At 50.8% G+C, this 13,720-nt stretch overlaps 1 protein-coding gene across 1 annotated transcript in view; it reads right to left on the bottom strand.

The window, feature by feature from the left end:
* Positions 1-3,027: 3,027 nt before the first annotated feature.
* Positions 3,028-13,720, bottom strand: part of Doc2b (double C2 domain beta) — a 25,488-nt gene continuing 14,795 nt past the window's right edge. Inside the window, exons 4-9 of the mRNA XM_028759207.1 lie at positions 13,065-13,174; positions 12,850-12,976; positions 9,031-9,188; positions 5,060-5,141; positions 4,030-4,126; positions 3,028-3,569 (exon numbers count right to left, since the gene is read on the bottom strand). Of these exons, the coding sequence (XP_028615040.1) occupies positions 3,433-3,569; positions 4,030-4,126; positions 5,060-5,141; positions 9,031-9,188; positions 12,850-12,976; positions 13,065-13,174 (711 nt within the window). The 3' untranslated portion in view covers positions 3,028-3,432. The remainder of the gene's footprint in view (positions 3,570-4,029; positions 4,127-5,059; positions 5,142-9,030; positions 9,189-12,849; positions 12,977-13,064; positions 13,175-13,720) is intronic.

Genomic DNA, 13,720 nt, shown 5'->3' with positions numbered 1-13,720 from the left:
TTTTGGTGGTGATGGTGGTGGGGTTTGAAATGGTTTGCATAGCCTTGGCTGTCCTACAACTTAACTCTAGGACCAGGCTGGCCTCAAACTCAGAGATCTGCCTGCCTAAAGGGCTTGGCCACCACCACCTGCATGTCCTGAGTTTTTTGTTTGTTGAGACAGGATTTCTTTGTGTAGCTCTAGCTGTCCTGGAACTGTGTATGTAGACCAGGCTGGCCTCAAACTCAGAGATCCATCTCAGCCTCCCAAGTGCTGGGATTATAAAGGTGTGGATCACACCAGAAAAAGTCTTGCCTTTTTAAATTTGGCTTCCAGGGATCACACTCAAGATCCCGAGGCTTGTGTGGCAGGTGTATCTGATCAGCCTCACATATTCACACTTCTGAACCTGTTTCCCCATATGTAACCTGGGAGCCTGTTCAAGTGGTGAGGAGTAAATGAGGCAGAAGGACCACCAGAAGTTGGATGATAGACTGGTTTACAAGAGCATTTCAAAAAAACAAAAACACCACATGTAAGCCCCAGTTGCCTTTCGCTTGTTCCCTCCAGATCTTCCAAGGAGTCTCCCAAGCTAGTACCTCAGTGCGACGTTTTCATTTACTTTGAATTATATATCATTATAAATATTAACAAAGAAGACTTAAAAAGGACACCTTCGGGAAGGTCAGACAAGATTACAAAAATTGTGTCGCGGCGCTGCAGTTTGAAGATGTATTCTGCAGCCGTCACGTGGCAGCAAAACTGTAAGCAGTGCACGAGTCCGTGTCGACGACAGCCAGAGTCCATGCATCGGGAGGTACATTTGGCTGGAGAAAGACGAAGGGCACGACATGCTTGGCCCGAGCTTGGCGGGCGGGCAGGCGGGCGGACGGGCCACGGAAGTGCAGCTCCTCGTTTTTACCACTAGAGGTCAGGAGGTCACCGCCTCAGGGTTGGAAGACGGGCCCGTTCGGGGATTGGCTAACGGTGGCGGTGGGCGGGGCGGAGACCAGGACGTGAGGTGGATGAAGGACATCAAGAGATAGATGCCCTGGTTACTGACAGTACTTTGGAATGACCTTTGTTTTTGGTATCAAATTTCTTCTTTGCAACGCTGATGGGCCAGAAGGAAGATACTCGTTTGGGATGAAAGGCTGAACTGATTCTTCAACTTCTCAAAGAGGTTTTTTCCTTTAGCAGAGATGCAATGTACTGGGGATTTACTAACGTTCCAGGATCCTGGGAAAGTTCCATCACTTTTTAGTGGGCTCACCTTACACGTGAGGTGGCTAGAAGCCCTGCTTCCCACCCTGCCTGTCTCTGGGGTTGGCAAGGATCATCATTGAGGCCCAAGCCCACTTACTGCCTAGGGCAACAGAGGGATCCAGGTTTCTTGTCCACCTGAGCCCTGTTCTTTTGCTGAGCCTCAGTCACCTCGTGTCTAATAAATGTTCCTGTATCTTCAGGAGGTTTCCAGGCTCCTCTCTGAACGAAGCACCCCAAAAGGCAAAATCCGAGTTACTCAAAGCTCACCCAGGTGCACTAACACTGCTCCCGCTTCTAGCTGTATGGGGAAAACACCAGGCCTGTCTCCCAAGTCCCTTGACCTTAGGCTGGGGATGGGACAGCTGAGTTCTAGGGCTTGGCTGTGGCCTTTTGGCAAATCCTAAATGGCACAGATGATTTCAAAGGCAGCTAGAGGCTGAGGTGGCCGACAATTTCAAGACTTCTCAGACCTCATCAAGCTCCAGTAACTCAGTGGGGAAGGACCTGGGAGTCCTTATCCTTAAGACAGTCACAGGGCTTGGAGTTTTGCTTCAGCCCTTCGCACCTTGGTGCCCCTAGAAGTTTATCAACTACTCTGGGACCATTTCATCTATAAAATGGGTTGACTATGCCTCCCACCACACAGGATGGTGAGTCAATAAGAAAGTGCCGGCCAATTCAGTAACATGAGCAATGCCTTTGCAAAAGGGAAGCCCAATCTCTACTAGCAATAGGTGGCTCAGTGCTGAGGAGGGCTAGAGACCCATTTTCCCTGCCTAGGGAAGGCTGGTGAGCATTTGGATTGGAATCATGCCCTGGGGCTGAGTCCTTATTTCAGCTGTAGGAGGGTTCCAGGCTTAGGGCAGGACCACTATGTCTTATCATCAGTGATGGGTTGAACAAAATGGGGCTCTGAGATACGGTGGAGCTCCTTGGTTCCCTGCTTCTCCTGGATTCCTGAAGCCCCAGTTGGCAGGAGGCAGTTGGAGCTTCAAGAATGACAAGTGTCCCACCCTTCCCTAGAAAGTGAGGCCAGAGGTCTCCGCTCCTGAAGCAGAACCCCCATCCCCCAGCCTTCCCCCAAACAAGGCTCTCTGTTTTCCACTGCTAGTCCTGAAGGCCATCTTGATAGGGCCAGGATACCACGGGTAGTGGTGAGAGACCTAACACCAGTCTGAGCTGAAGGGATGAGGGAGGGAGAGTTGGGTGGGCAGGAGGGATGCTTGCCTCTTTCCATGTTAACAGGATCCCTTTCTCTTTCTCCTGAAGCCAACTGGAGATTTATGCTGAGAGCAGGGGGGGGGGCAGTGTGCATCGAGGCCCCTTGGGAGCAAGATCAAACGGGAGAGCTTGGGTTTGAACATTCTGTTTCCCTAGTGCTTGTACACATCCCCAAGCCCAGCTCCTGCCTAAAAACCCAACTGCTGCCCCAGCGCAACCCTAGGCCCTCATGGCTCCCTATCCCCTGGTACCCTCTTTCAGGCCTCCTTTGGTCTGTATTTGGTTTTCTCCTAGCTTTCAAGCCACAGCCAGTTTTTCAAGACTATGCTGAACCCTGACTCCCTTAGGATGACTCCCTTACCCTCCACCCTTCAGCAGTCAGCAGTACCCACAGCCCCTGCAGACAACTGGCTGGTCCTGGTGTACCTCACCCCTTTGTAGCAATATGTGCACACAGATGCCCTGCGAGACTGGAAAACCCCGCCCCAGAGGCTCATGGACTCTTGTCAATGCTAGGCACAAGCAAGTTGGAAGCTCTGGCTGGCTACATTGTCCTGGAGTCCTGGGCTCTATCTGCCCATAGTCCTCCCTCTGTGGCCTCCAGGCAGCCGAAGTACCCCCATTTCTGTGCTTGCAGCAGGCTCCACCCCTCACTTCCAATAGGTCCTCACTGTAGATAGCCCTTCCCCTGGACAGAGCTGAGACTGAGGATTCCTCCCAGCTCTGGCCCTCCTGGGTGCCAGGGGAGCTGAAACAGGTTTCATGTTGTATTTTCCTGTCCCTCTGAGGGAGGCTGGGTGCTCTTGGCCTCCTAGCCTCCTAGCAGGGGCTGCAGTGGCTATGTCCGAGCAGACAACCTGGATTTTGCCCATTGTGAGGGCCACAGCCCTTGGTGGCAGCTGAGAAAGCCCAGGGTTGGACCTGTGTGGGCTGGGTGGCAAGGGTGGGTGGCAGCAGATGGGACAGTCAGTCGCTGAGTACAGCCCCTGGGAGCTCATTGGTGAGTGTGTGCCAACGCTCAATCCTCTTGTCCTTGTTCTTCAGGCAGTCAAACCAGTGCTTCAGGCGCTCGCCCTTGGCATTGATGCCCAGAACCACTCCACCTGAGGAAGAGACCAGAGGGGCAGCTAGGGATTCAGTGATGCCAGTGTCTGGGCCTTCCTTCCTACCCATTTGTGTGTGGACAGCCCCTAGCTTCTGGCCACACCCTGCCCACTTGACCCAGTGTTTGATGTCATGTTCTTTCTGTACCAGGGACCAGAATAGTATGGAGCAGGATTCCATGGCACATAGTAGGGAGTGAAAAGGGGAGGAAGGGCTACCGTGAACCACTGTGTACCAATGTCATGCCCACCAGAAACTTGTGGTTATATGGGCTCTGAGTGCTGGCCATCATCATTCTATGTCACCACAGATGCTGTACGGTCTTCCCAGGCTTCCTCCCCTCCCTGGGCCTGTCTTCTGTCACCTGGGTATAGTTTGGAGAGTGTCTAAGATCCCATTCAGGGTAAGTGGTTCTTGGACAGGCACACAGCTAAGTGGCCTTCCCCTTATATTCCTTACCGATGAAATCATTGGATTTTCCAATGTCGTAATCCCAGACAGTAACCTCCAGGGTCTTTTTGGCCAGGTCTCCATGTTTGATCTCGTAACAGAACTCCTGCTGGCCAGAAGAGGGTGTTAGAGCCAAGGCCACTTGGCTGAGAGGTCTGTGATGTGCTAAAGCATTGAAGTGGTCAGTGTTGGGGTCACTCTGAACAAGCTGCCCACTTCTGCCTGAAGGGAGGCTAAGCAGGCCCCTCTCCCCACCACATACCCTTTGTCCCTCAAGCTGCTTCCAGATGCTGCAGAGACCCTGGCTGCAATTCATTGTCTAGCAAAGAGTCTTTGTCACCCTCTGGGGCTGGCCTTGCTTCCCAAGCACCTGCTGTCACCTCTGCCTGTGAATCCTTGGCTCTGAATCAGGCCCCAGGCGCTCTGCTCTTCTTTCCAACTTACTCTGTCCCACCCTCTGCTCTGAGGACCTGGGCACCCACTGTCCTGTTCTGCTAGTGGCTCTAGTGGGTGTGTCTTCACTTTAGATGTTGTGACATGACCTTCTCTTCTGAAAGTTCATGCTTAAGATCTGTGCAATTGAGTTACAAATGGAAATTGCGAAAACATCCCATAGTATTTTAGTAAACTTATGGTATTGGGTTCGCAGCATTTAAAGCTGTCTCGACACACTTGCTGGGGTGTCTTCAGTCTTCACAGTCTACCCAGAGTGTCTCCATTCCATTTACATCTCCCTTCCCAACCCTGTCATCTAGAAGGAGCTGTGACTCAGGAGCTGTTCAACATTCTCCCTTTTCACCCCTACCTCCATCAACATCAACCTTCTAGAAGGTTCCTTAGTTCCATGAGCTTCCCCATTGCGGAGCAGTCTAGTAGAGCCTTACCCACCATGGCTGAGGGCTCTTCTGGCAGCTGCTCCTCACTCTCTCTTACCACTTCTCAGTTCCCACAGTATCCCTCTGAAGACCAGGTCCCTCCAGACCCCACCCAGCCCAGGGTAGTCCCACAGCTCTCAAAGCCTAGCAGCCCTTGGCCATACCTCATTGAATTCTGGGTTTAGTGTTTTCTTCTTCACTGCAGTCTTATGCTTGGATTTCTTGTCTACATCTGGTTTCAGGTATCTGGAATGATAACTGGGGACAATAAGAGCCTGGGAGAGCTGTGAGCTGCAGATGGTACTAGTAGAATGTTACAGGGCTCTACCCTGGAGATGCATCCCTGGTCACCTTTGTCCTAACCCAGAGACCCTAGCCTGCCCACCTGTGGGCAACATTGAAGCACCTGCAGAGTTACCCAGGCACACCTGTGTCCCCAGAAAAGGATGTTTCTATTCTCTGGAAATATGTTCTTTACAAAGCTTGTACCCCATGTAGGAAAGCCAGTTTTGTAAACCGGAGTTTGTCCCTTGTTCAGGAATTGTCATTGTTTTTTGGGGGGTGGGGTGGGGCATTGGGGTTATTGCAGTGCTGGACACTGAACTGAAGATCTCAGGCATGCAAGACAAATGCTCTACAAACTGATTTTAGCCCTAGTTCCAAGAGCTAAAAGAGCTGACACACACACACACACACACACACACCACAAAATCCATTTTTCTCAAGTGTAAAATTCAGTTTTTCAGTATATCCCCTGAGCTGGGCAAGCTTCCCTCCTTTGTTAGAGCCCTGAGGAAGGTTCTCTTTTGATAGTTATCAGGGTTGATTCCTCCAGAGGCTTGGCAAAGCTCATGCCCTTAACTTCCTTGAACTTTTTTTTGTTTGTTTGTTTTTTTGTTTTTTTCGAGACAGGTTCTCTGTGTAGCCCTGGCTGTCCTGGAACTCACTCTGTAGACCAGGCTGGCCTCGAACTCAGAAATCCACCTGCCTCTGCCTCCCAAGTGCTGGGATTAAAGGTGTGCGCCACCACCACCCGGCCAACCTCCTTGAACTTTAATCACCTAGGCCCAGAGAGCTGGAGTGATTTGCCCAAAGGTCACACAGCTGGCAAGAGTGATGCTTGGGCTGGTGGCTCACGCCTTTAATCCCAGCACTCAGGAGGCAGAGGCAGGCTGATCTCTGAATTGAAGGCCAGCCTGGTCTACTGAGTGAGATCCAGGATAGCCAAGGCTACACAGAGAAAGCCTGTCTCAACAAACGAGGTGGTGCTTGAAAGCCAGACTCAATCTCCTTTCTCCACAACAGGAAGTCATTCACAGACTGAATTCTCTTTTGTAGAGCCTCTCACCCTGTCCCTGCCCAGACAACTGTATGGCAAATGCCTTATTTCTGTACACTGGGTGACGGCGCTGGGACTCTCAACACAGTAAATGTAGAGGGTTAAAATGCCCAAAGGCATACTGACCAGAGCCAAACTTCTTGCCAGTTTTTGCCAAATGTTGTCCTTGGAAAAGCTGAGTGCTATTGTTAAATCCTTACTGTAGGCCCAGCAGCTTGCCTTCACACTCCCACCCACTCGTGTTCATGAGTTCGATGCCCTCGGAGCACACATGGTAGAGGGAGAGAAAGGACTCCTACAAGTTATCCTCTGACCTCAAGCACACACTTCTCAGTCTCCTAGGATGGTGAGGATGACCCTGACTCCTCATCCTCCTGCCACTACTTTCTAAGTGCTAGGATTATAGACACGACCATTACATCCAGCTTCAAGCTGAGGGTCTGTGATATGAATGATACTGGTTTGTTAAAACAAACATTAGGAAGTATGTGTTAGCAACCGGTGATGACAAGGGGAGTGGCATGAAGATGTATATGACACTTGTGGGGTTGTTTTGTACTTATGAGATGGTCTTGCTATACGGCTTGGCTTCCCTGGTTCTCAGTGTGTAGTCCAGACTGGCCTTGAACTCCCTATCCATCTGCCTCCACCTCCTAAGTGCTGAGATGCCATGTGCGCAATGCTGAGTCTGGCTTACACAATACCAGGTAATGGCCAATTCACACAGTCATCTAACATTGAAACAGCCTGTGTGGTCTTCAACTGCTAAACTGATTAACAATTAATTCATGTTTTCTGTACATACCAAAAGCTATGCAGCTATATCAAAGATGGCATCCCCAGTGTATATACTGTGTGGGTGAATCTTAGTCAAATCACTCATTGCAGGAGAGAATCTCAACCAAGCAGCATCCGTGTGATGCTTGATGTGAAATCTGGAAAAGGCAATGCTACTGGGATAGACAACAGGCCAGAGGATGCCTGGAGTTAAGGGAATTCTGGGTAAGAGCAAAACAGCTGGCTTTTTTGTATCCACTGGTCCTTTGGATTCAACCAGGTGAGGGCTGAATTTGGGGGTGCATGCCTGTAATTCCAGATCTTGGAAGGCTGAGGCAGGAAGATCACAAGGCTATGGCTTGCCTGGGGTCCGTAGTGAGATCCTGCCTCAGCCCCTGCCCCCGCAAAGGAGGAGGAGACTTCACTTGTACTGAATCTCTGCGGCCTTTCTCCATCTTTACTCAGAGGACAGATAGCATGTTGACATATTTCCAGTGGCAGAGAGGAACCCTGAGCCTTGAAAGCATCCTGCTAGGGCCCCAGCCAGTTTGCTTGTGCAAGTCAGCACCAAGGGAGACCCTGGGTTCTGGGTCACCCCTCACATGACCTTGGAGTTGGAGTTCACCCAGCAGATTGGCACTGAACATGATTTCAAATGTTCATACCACGCTGGTTCCACATCTCATTTCTGTCTGAAAGGCAGTGTGACAGGTAGAGGTGACACACTGGTGACATACCACTGACTCTCCAATGCTGCTGCTCCATGCCTCCCTGTCTCCACTCAGGGGTGCTCTCCATGGCCCTCGGTGCCTGTGGATGATGGCACATCTATAGATGCTGCTATAGATGCCCACGTCCTTACATAAAATGGGCTGGCATCTGCGCAGAACCCTCCACAGCCAGCTACAGGCTTCAACGTAGCCTCTAGATCCTGTTTGATAGCTCAGCCACTGCGAATGCTGCACACATGGCCGTCACTCTGTAGCTTAGGGACTAATGGCAAGGAAAAGTCTGCACATGCTCAGAAGAAAGCTCTTTTTTTTTTCTTTTAGATTTTAATTTTTTTATTTCATGTGTATGTATGAACACTTGTAAGTGTCTAGTCTATGTACACCCTGAATACACCTGGTCCCCTCTGAGACCAGGAGGTGGCACCAGAGCCCCTGGGAACTGAAGTTACAGGTAGTTGTGAGTCAAGCTGGATTCTTCCCAAGGCTCTTCTCAGGAGAGCATCCCTGTGAACGCAGAAGGCGTTTACACTATTGTGAAGCAGGTCAAGCACTAAAGGTAAGCTCTGGGCACTTGCTTCCTTCTTCTCCAAAAGGCCACCCCCTTCTGCCTGCCTCCTGGATCTCTGAGAGCCGCCTAGCTTGGTCCAGGTTTCCTCACATGGGGCCCAGGCTACTAGTCCAACCTTAGCTAGTGTGTATTCATAGCTTTGCTGTCGGTGGTAGGGAGGGGAGACACAGGGGTTGGGCACACAGGAAGACTTGGCAAAGGTTTCTTGCCAGCTCCCCTAGTCTCCTGGCTCCATGTACTGGGCCTGCCTCCTTCTAGAACTTGCTTGTGAGCTACTAGTGACCTTGCATAGCTGGACCCAGGGTTGACCTCCAGCACTGGATGTCCATGTGTGACAGTTCACACCATCAGTTGCAGCAATTACATTTGAGGTAGAGGAAATAGGATCTGAAAATCATGTAACTTGAATTTGACTACACAGTAAATTCAAGGGCATCTTGGAATACATGTGACCTTGTTCTCTATGTCCAAAAGGAAGATAACTATTCTCTCTCCCAGTGGGTGACTCTTCGGCAGGCTTCAGTTTCCCCATTTATGAAATGAGATGGCTGTACTGAATCCCAGAATCTCAAAAGGAACCCAGAAGAAAACACTTTGGTGGACAAAGCCTGTTACTCTGAGGAAACCCCCTTAGTGCCTGCCATGCTGGGCTCTGGCTCCAGCCACACAGGACTCAGGTTCTCCCAGGGGAATCAAGCACAGGCCTGGCCACACACTCACGTTTTCACATAGGGGTCCGAGTAGCCGTTGGCATCCATGGCAGCCAGGTGTGCACAGCGCACGATGCCCACCAGCAGGCCCTGCTTCTGTGAGCTGTACTTGAGGGAGATGAGGATTCGGCCACGCTCCTCCAGGGACTTGTCCTCTGCTTTGTCCACCTGCAAGAGAGGGTGGTCACTCTGCTGTTCCTGTCTGCTTCCATCTTCTTGGCTAAGCAGACAGTGAAGCTGTCCCCAGTCTCCTCTCTTAGTGTCCACCTGCTGATGTGAGCAGCTAGGCTTGGATGTAAAAGATCCATGAAACCCAGAGGGCTGGGGGTGCAGCTCAGTGGTTAGCACTTGGCAAGTGAGGTCCTTGGGTCCATATCTAGCTTGGAAAGGAAGGAAGGAAGGGAGGGAGGAAGGAAAGGACAGAGGGAGGGAGGGAGGGAAAGAAGGAGGGAGTGAGAAAGGAAAGAAGGAAGGGAGGGAGAAAGGAAGGTAGGTAGGTCAGGAGGGAGTAAGGGAAGACAGAGAGGTAATTTCTGTGTGCTTAAATAGAATTTTTCTGGAACACAGCCCCCCCCCCCACTATTTCCATTTCTCCTGCAGCTGCTATGGCTTACTGTACGAGAAGTGAGAGGCAGTGACAGATATGGCCTGGTCTGTAGAGCCAGACGTATTTGTCACCCAGGTAGGACGTCACCCAGCCTGCTGTACCCCTCTTCACACTCAAATGAACCTTCTCTATAGACTTTAGCTCTGAGCTGGTGACCTCTTCCATGTCTTTGCTTAGCTCTGCCCACTCCTAGAACATCTGTGGGGGCCTCCCCTCAAGAGCCTAAATGACGGAGCTTTGCTGCCTTTCAAGCCTCGAGGCAGCTGGAGCTTGGTGGGAAGATGCCCAGCCCCTCCCAAGCAAGCCCTCCTTGGGCTTCCACATTCCATCTCTCCGAGTCCTGACAGCTGGAATCTTCTCCATTTCCTGGACTCCAGTAAAGTCATCCAGACATTCCCAGTTAGAAGCTCATATCCCCTGAGGGTACCTCCTCAGGGCTCTGCTAGACCCCTCTTTGACAGCCTCAGCCTTTGCTTGCAGCTATCCTCTGCTTGGAACTGACTAGAGTCCCCATGTGGCCATGTCCAAATCTTCCTGGAGATGAGAGTCCTGTGAGGTGAGGAAGATATGCCTGTGACCCACAGGCCTTTCTCCACGGTTCATGCCCAGAGCAGACATGAGCAATCGATCCCTGCATCCACCCTAAATTCTAAACCCAATATTCAGGCAGTCATGACCAATGGTGCAGGTGTAGGATTCTAGGCTCTGCATGTCGTATATATGAGCAGAGATTTTCTTTTTCTTTTTCTTTGTTTTTGGTTTTTTCGAGACAGGGTTTCTCTGTATAGCCCTGGGTGTCCTGGAACTCACTCTGTAGACCAGGCTGGCTTCAAACTCAGAAATCCTCCTGCCTCTGCCTCCCAAGTGCTGGGATTAAAGGCGTGCGCCACCACCGCCCGGCCTCTGGAATACTCAACACATACTCATGCATGCATGCACATTTACATACATGCACACACATGTATACATAGTACACATGTGCACAGATATTCTATAAGCACTCATGCAGCCACGTGCACAGAGTTTTGTTTATATCTGAGGTCAGAACTTGGATACAGGAGCTGGTAGTGCCCTCCTGAGAGGTGTAGGCCATTTGGAAAATTTGGGTCACCTCTGTCAAGTGACATTGAAGGTTCTACCCATCACACATGCACCTGAGTGGAGAGAATGTGACATGAGAATAGTCTGAGAAAGCCATGCACAAAGGCACTGTCTCAGCTGCTGGGTGGATTCTAAGGGCTGGACCTGGGTCCAGCTTTTGGAGCAGCCATGTCCCAGGCTCCAGATCCTGCTGGGCCTGGCACACAGAGGTTAAATGCTGGGTTTCCTCTCTTTGGCTCAGGCTTTGGGGAGACAGTCATGTCCTGGACATTGGGTGATAAAGGGCTTAGCCTGTCTTTAGCCTTGAGCATTGGGGCTCCTTAGACCCTCTGCCCTATAAACCAGAGGAGGGAGAGATGAGACGAGAAGGCAGGCAGGAGAGTGATTGGAAAGGAACAGGCACCAAGGCTCTGGAAGGGCTCAGCTGCTGAAGACAACTGGGGGCCAAATTTGTCCTGACACCATGCAGAACAATGACAATGTCTAGGAGAGAATTATGGGCTGTCTCCTCTGGGCATCTCATGGCTCTCCTGGCCTAACATGCTCCAATTGAGTTGTCCTTAGTGAAGGGTCCCCAGACCTGGAACTGCCCTGGCAGCAGGCCTTTGTCTCCATCCAGCCCATTCTATCTGGTTCTTGGCTCCAGTCCGAGTCTCTCTCTGCTTCTGGCCATTCTGAGCCCATCAGGCAGGGAGCCTGTTAAAATAACACCATGCCCTGCCTTGTGCCACAGGGCTGTACTCTTAGCTACTGAGGAAGCTGAGACAGGAGGGTCAAGAGTTCACTGCCAGTCAGGTGGTGGAGGTAGCCATGCACCTTTATCCCAGAAGCAGGCAGATCTCTGAGTTCAAGGTCAGCCTGGTGTACAGAACAAGTTCAATGACAGCCAGGGCTACACAGAGAAACCCTGACTTAAATATAAACAAACAAACAAATAAACCAAAACAGAGTTTACTGCCAATCTGAGCTATCGAGGAAGTTCAAGGCCAGTCTGGGGAATTTAGCAAGCTTCTGTTTGGGGGTGGGTAGGTGGGATGGCTCAGACAAGTCTCTGTGTATAAGTGTGGGTCCCCAGAACCACTGGAAAGGTGGGCTTGGTGGCTCAAATCTGTAATCCTAGCACTGGGGGAGATGGACACAGGACAGTCCCAGATCACTGGCCAGTAAGGGTAGTTAGTGAGCGCTGGGTTCAGTGGGAACCCTGTCTCAAAGCATGAAGTAAAGAGCAGTTAAAGAAGACACTCCATGCTGACGACAGGTCTACACATTCACATCTGCCCACTGCACTCACACATTGATCACACACACACACACACACTCATACACATGTACACACTCATACACACTACATTACACACAGGCCTACACGTTCACACATCTACCCACTACACAGACACTCACATAGCTCACATACACACACATGCACAGGTACACACTCATACACATACATACACATGTACACACTCCTACATTACACACAGGCCTACACATTCACACATCTACCCACTTCACACACTCACAGACTACACACACACACACACACGCATACATGCACACACGTGTACACACTCATACAGAGTTTGTTATATACAGGCACACACTCACATACGCTACACACACATATACACACATGTGCACATACCCATACACATGTTACATACAAGCCTACACATTCGTACATCTGCCTACTGTACACATTCACATAGACTACACACATGCACACACATGTACACACACACACTCATACACACTACATTACATACACATGAATATTTTTAAAAATTGTAAAAGTACAATTTTAAAAGGGGTGGGATGTTGCTCAGTGGAAGAGTGCTTCTTATTCACACAGGTCTTAGATTTAGTCCCCAGTGCCACAAGAATTGTCACCTTGTCACTTGTGGAAGGTGCAATGATTCCCTCCACTTCTGTGACGTCCCCTCCTAGACTTCTGCCCCCTCCACTGTGCTCTCTGCTCCATGAATTAGCCCCACTCCTGTGTCATCAACAGGCAGCAAGTTCCTTCCAACTCCCTGCAACTGTGCCTGGAACATAGTATTGGCACGCAGTAGGTGCTCAGCAAACTCCGGCACGGCTGGGGTGCCGGAGCCTTCCTCCACTCACCGGCAGCTGCTTCTCCAGGCAGATGCTGAACGTCTTGGTGTGGTTGGGTTTCAGCTTCTTCAGGGGCACTCGAGTCTCTCCAATGAACTCATTGTGGCGGAATTTGTCCTCATCACACACGGAGATCCTGGGGGCGATTGGCTTCCACAGTCAGTGGGAATTCACAAGTGGTAGGGCGTCCCCGGGTGGGGGTAGGCACAGGGGCCCTCACCCACCTCAGGGTCTTTCGGATCATGTCCTCATCTGTGATCCCGTAATAGGTGAGGGTCTCGTTCCATGAGGGGTTCAGAGTGTTCCGTAGAGTTTTTGTTCTGAGCTTATTTGCCTGGAAAAAGACAGAGTGATCTTATCTTGGTCCTGAATAAGTGTGGCCTCAAAGCTGGCAGGCCTGGTCCTTCCGTTCATAGAGGCACTATCTGACACAGCGGAGGGACCTGAGGCAGAAGGTGAAACTGACACTGTTAATTAGCTGACTCAAAAACAGCGAGCTTACTGGAGGCATGCGAATGGCCCCTGTGGTCGCGAAGGTCATTAGCAGCAAAAGAGGAACCAGGAGAGACCAGCTCAGCTGGGGAAGCGCGCAGCCTCTACTTGGAAAGGAGAGGGAATGACTGTCCCCAGAATGGATGCAGTCCTGCTGGCATCTTGACTTCTGGTCCAGTTAGTGCAACCTGCCTAACTGATGACCGGCAGACCAGGAAGGCAACGGGTGTGGTTAAATAAATGGCCAAGCAGTGAGAATTTGTTGAGGTAACCACAGAAAGCTAATGTGAGGAGCATTCTGCCAACAGACTCTGGTGACAACAGCAGAACAGAGGTGGTGGCTATGGGGTGGTCCCGCAGGACAGAGGTGGTGGCTATGGGGTGGTCC

Source organism: Grammomys surdaster, unplaced genomic scaffold, assembly GCF_004785775.1.
Source record: "Grammomys surdaster isolate TR1022 unplaced genomic scaffold, NIH_TR_1.0 126278, whole genome shotgun sequence".
Taxonomy (NCBI): domain Eukaryota; kingdom Metazoa; phylum Chordata; class Mammalia; order Rodentia; family Muridae; genus Grammomys; species Grammomys surdaster.
Note: the sequence above shows the minus strand (reverse complement) of the source record. Positions and strands in the feature narration are given on the sequence as shown.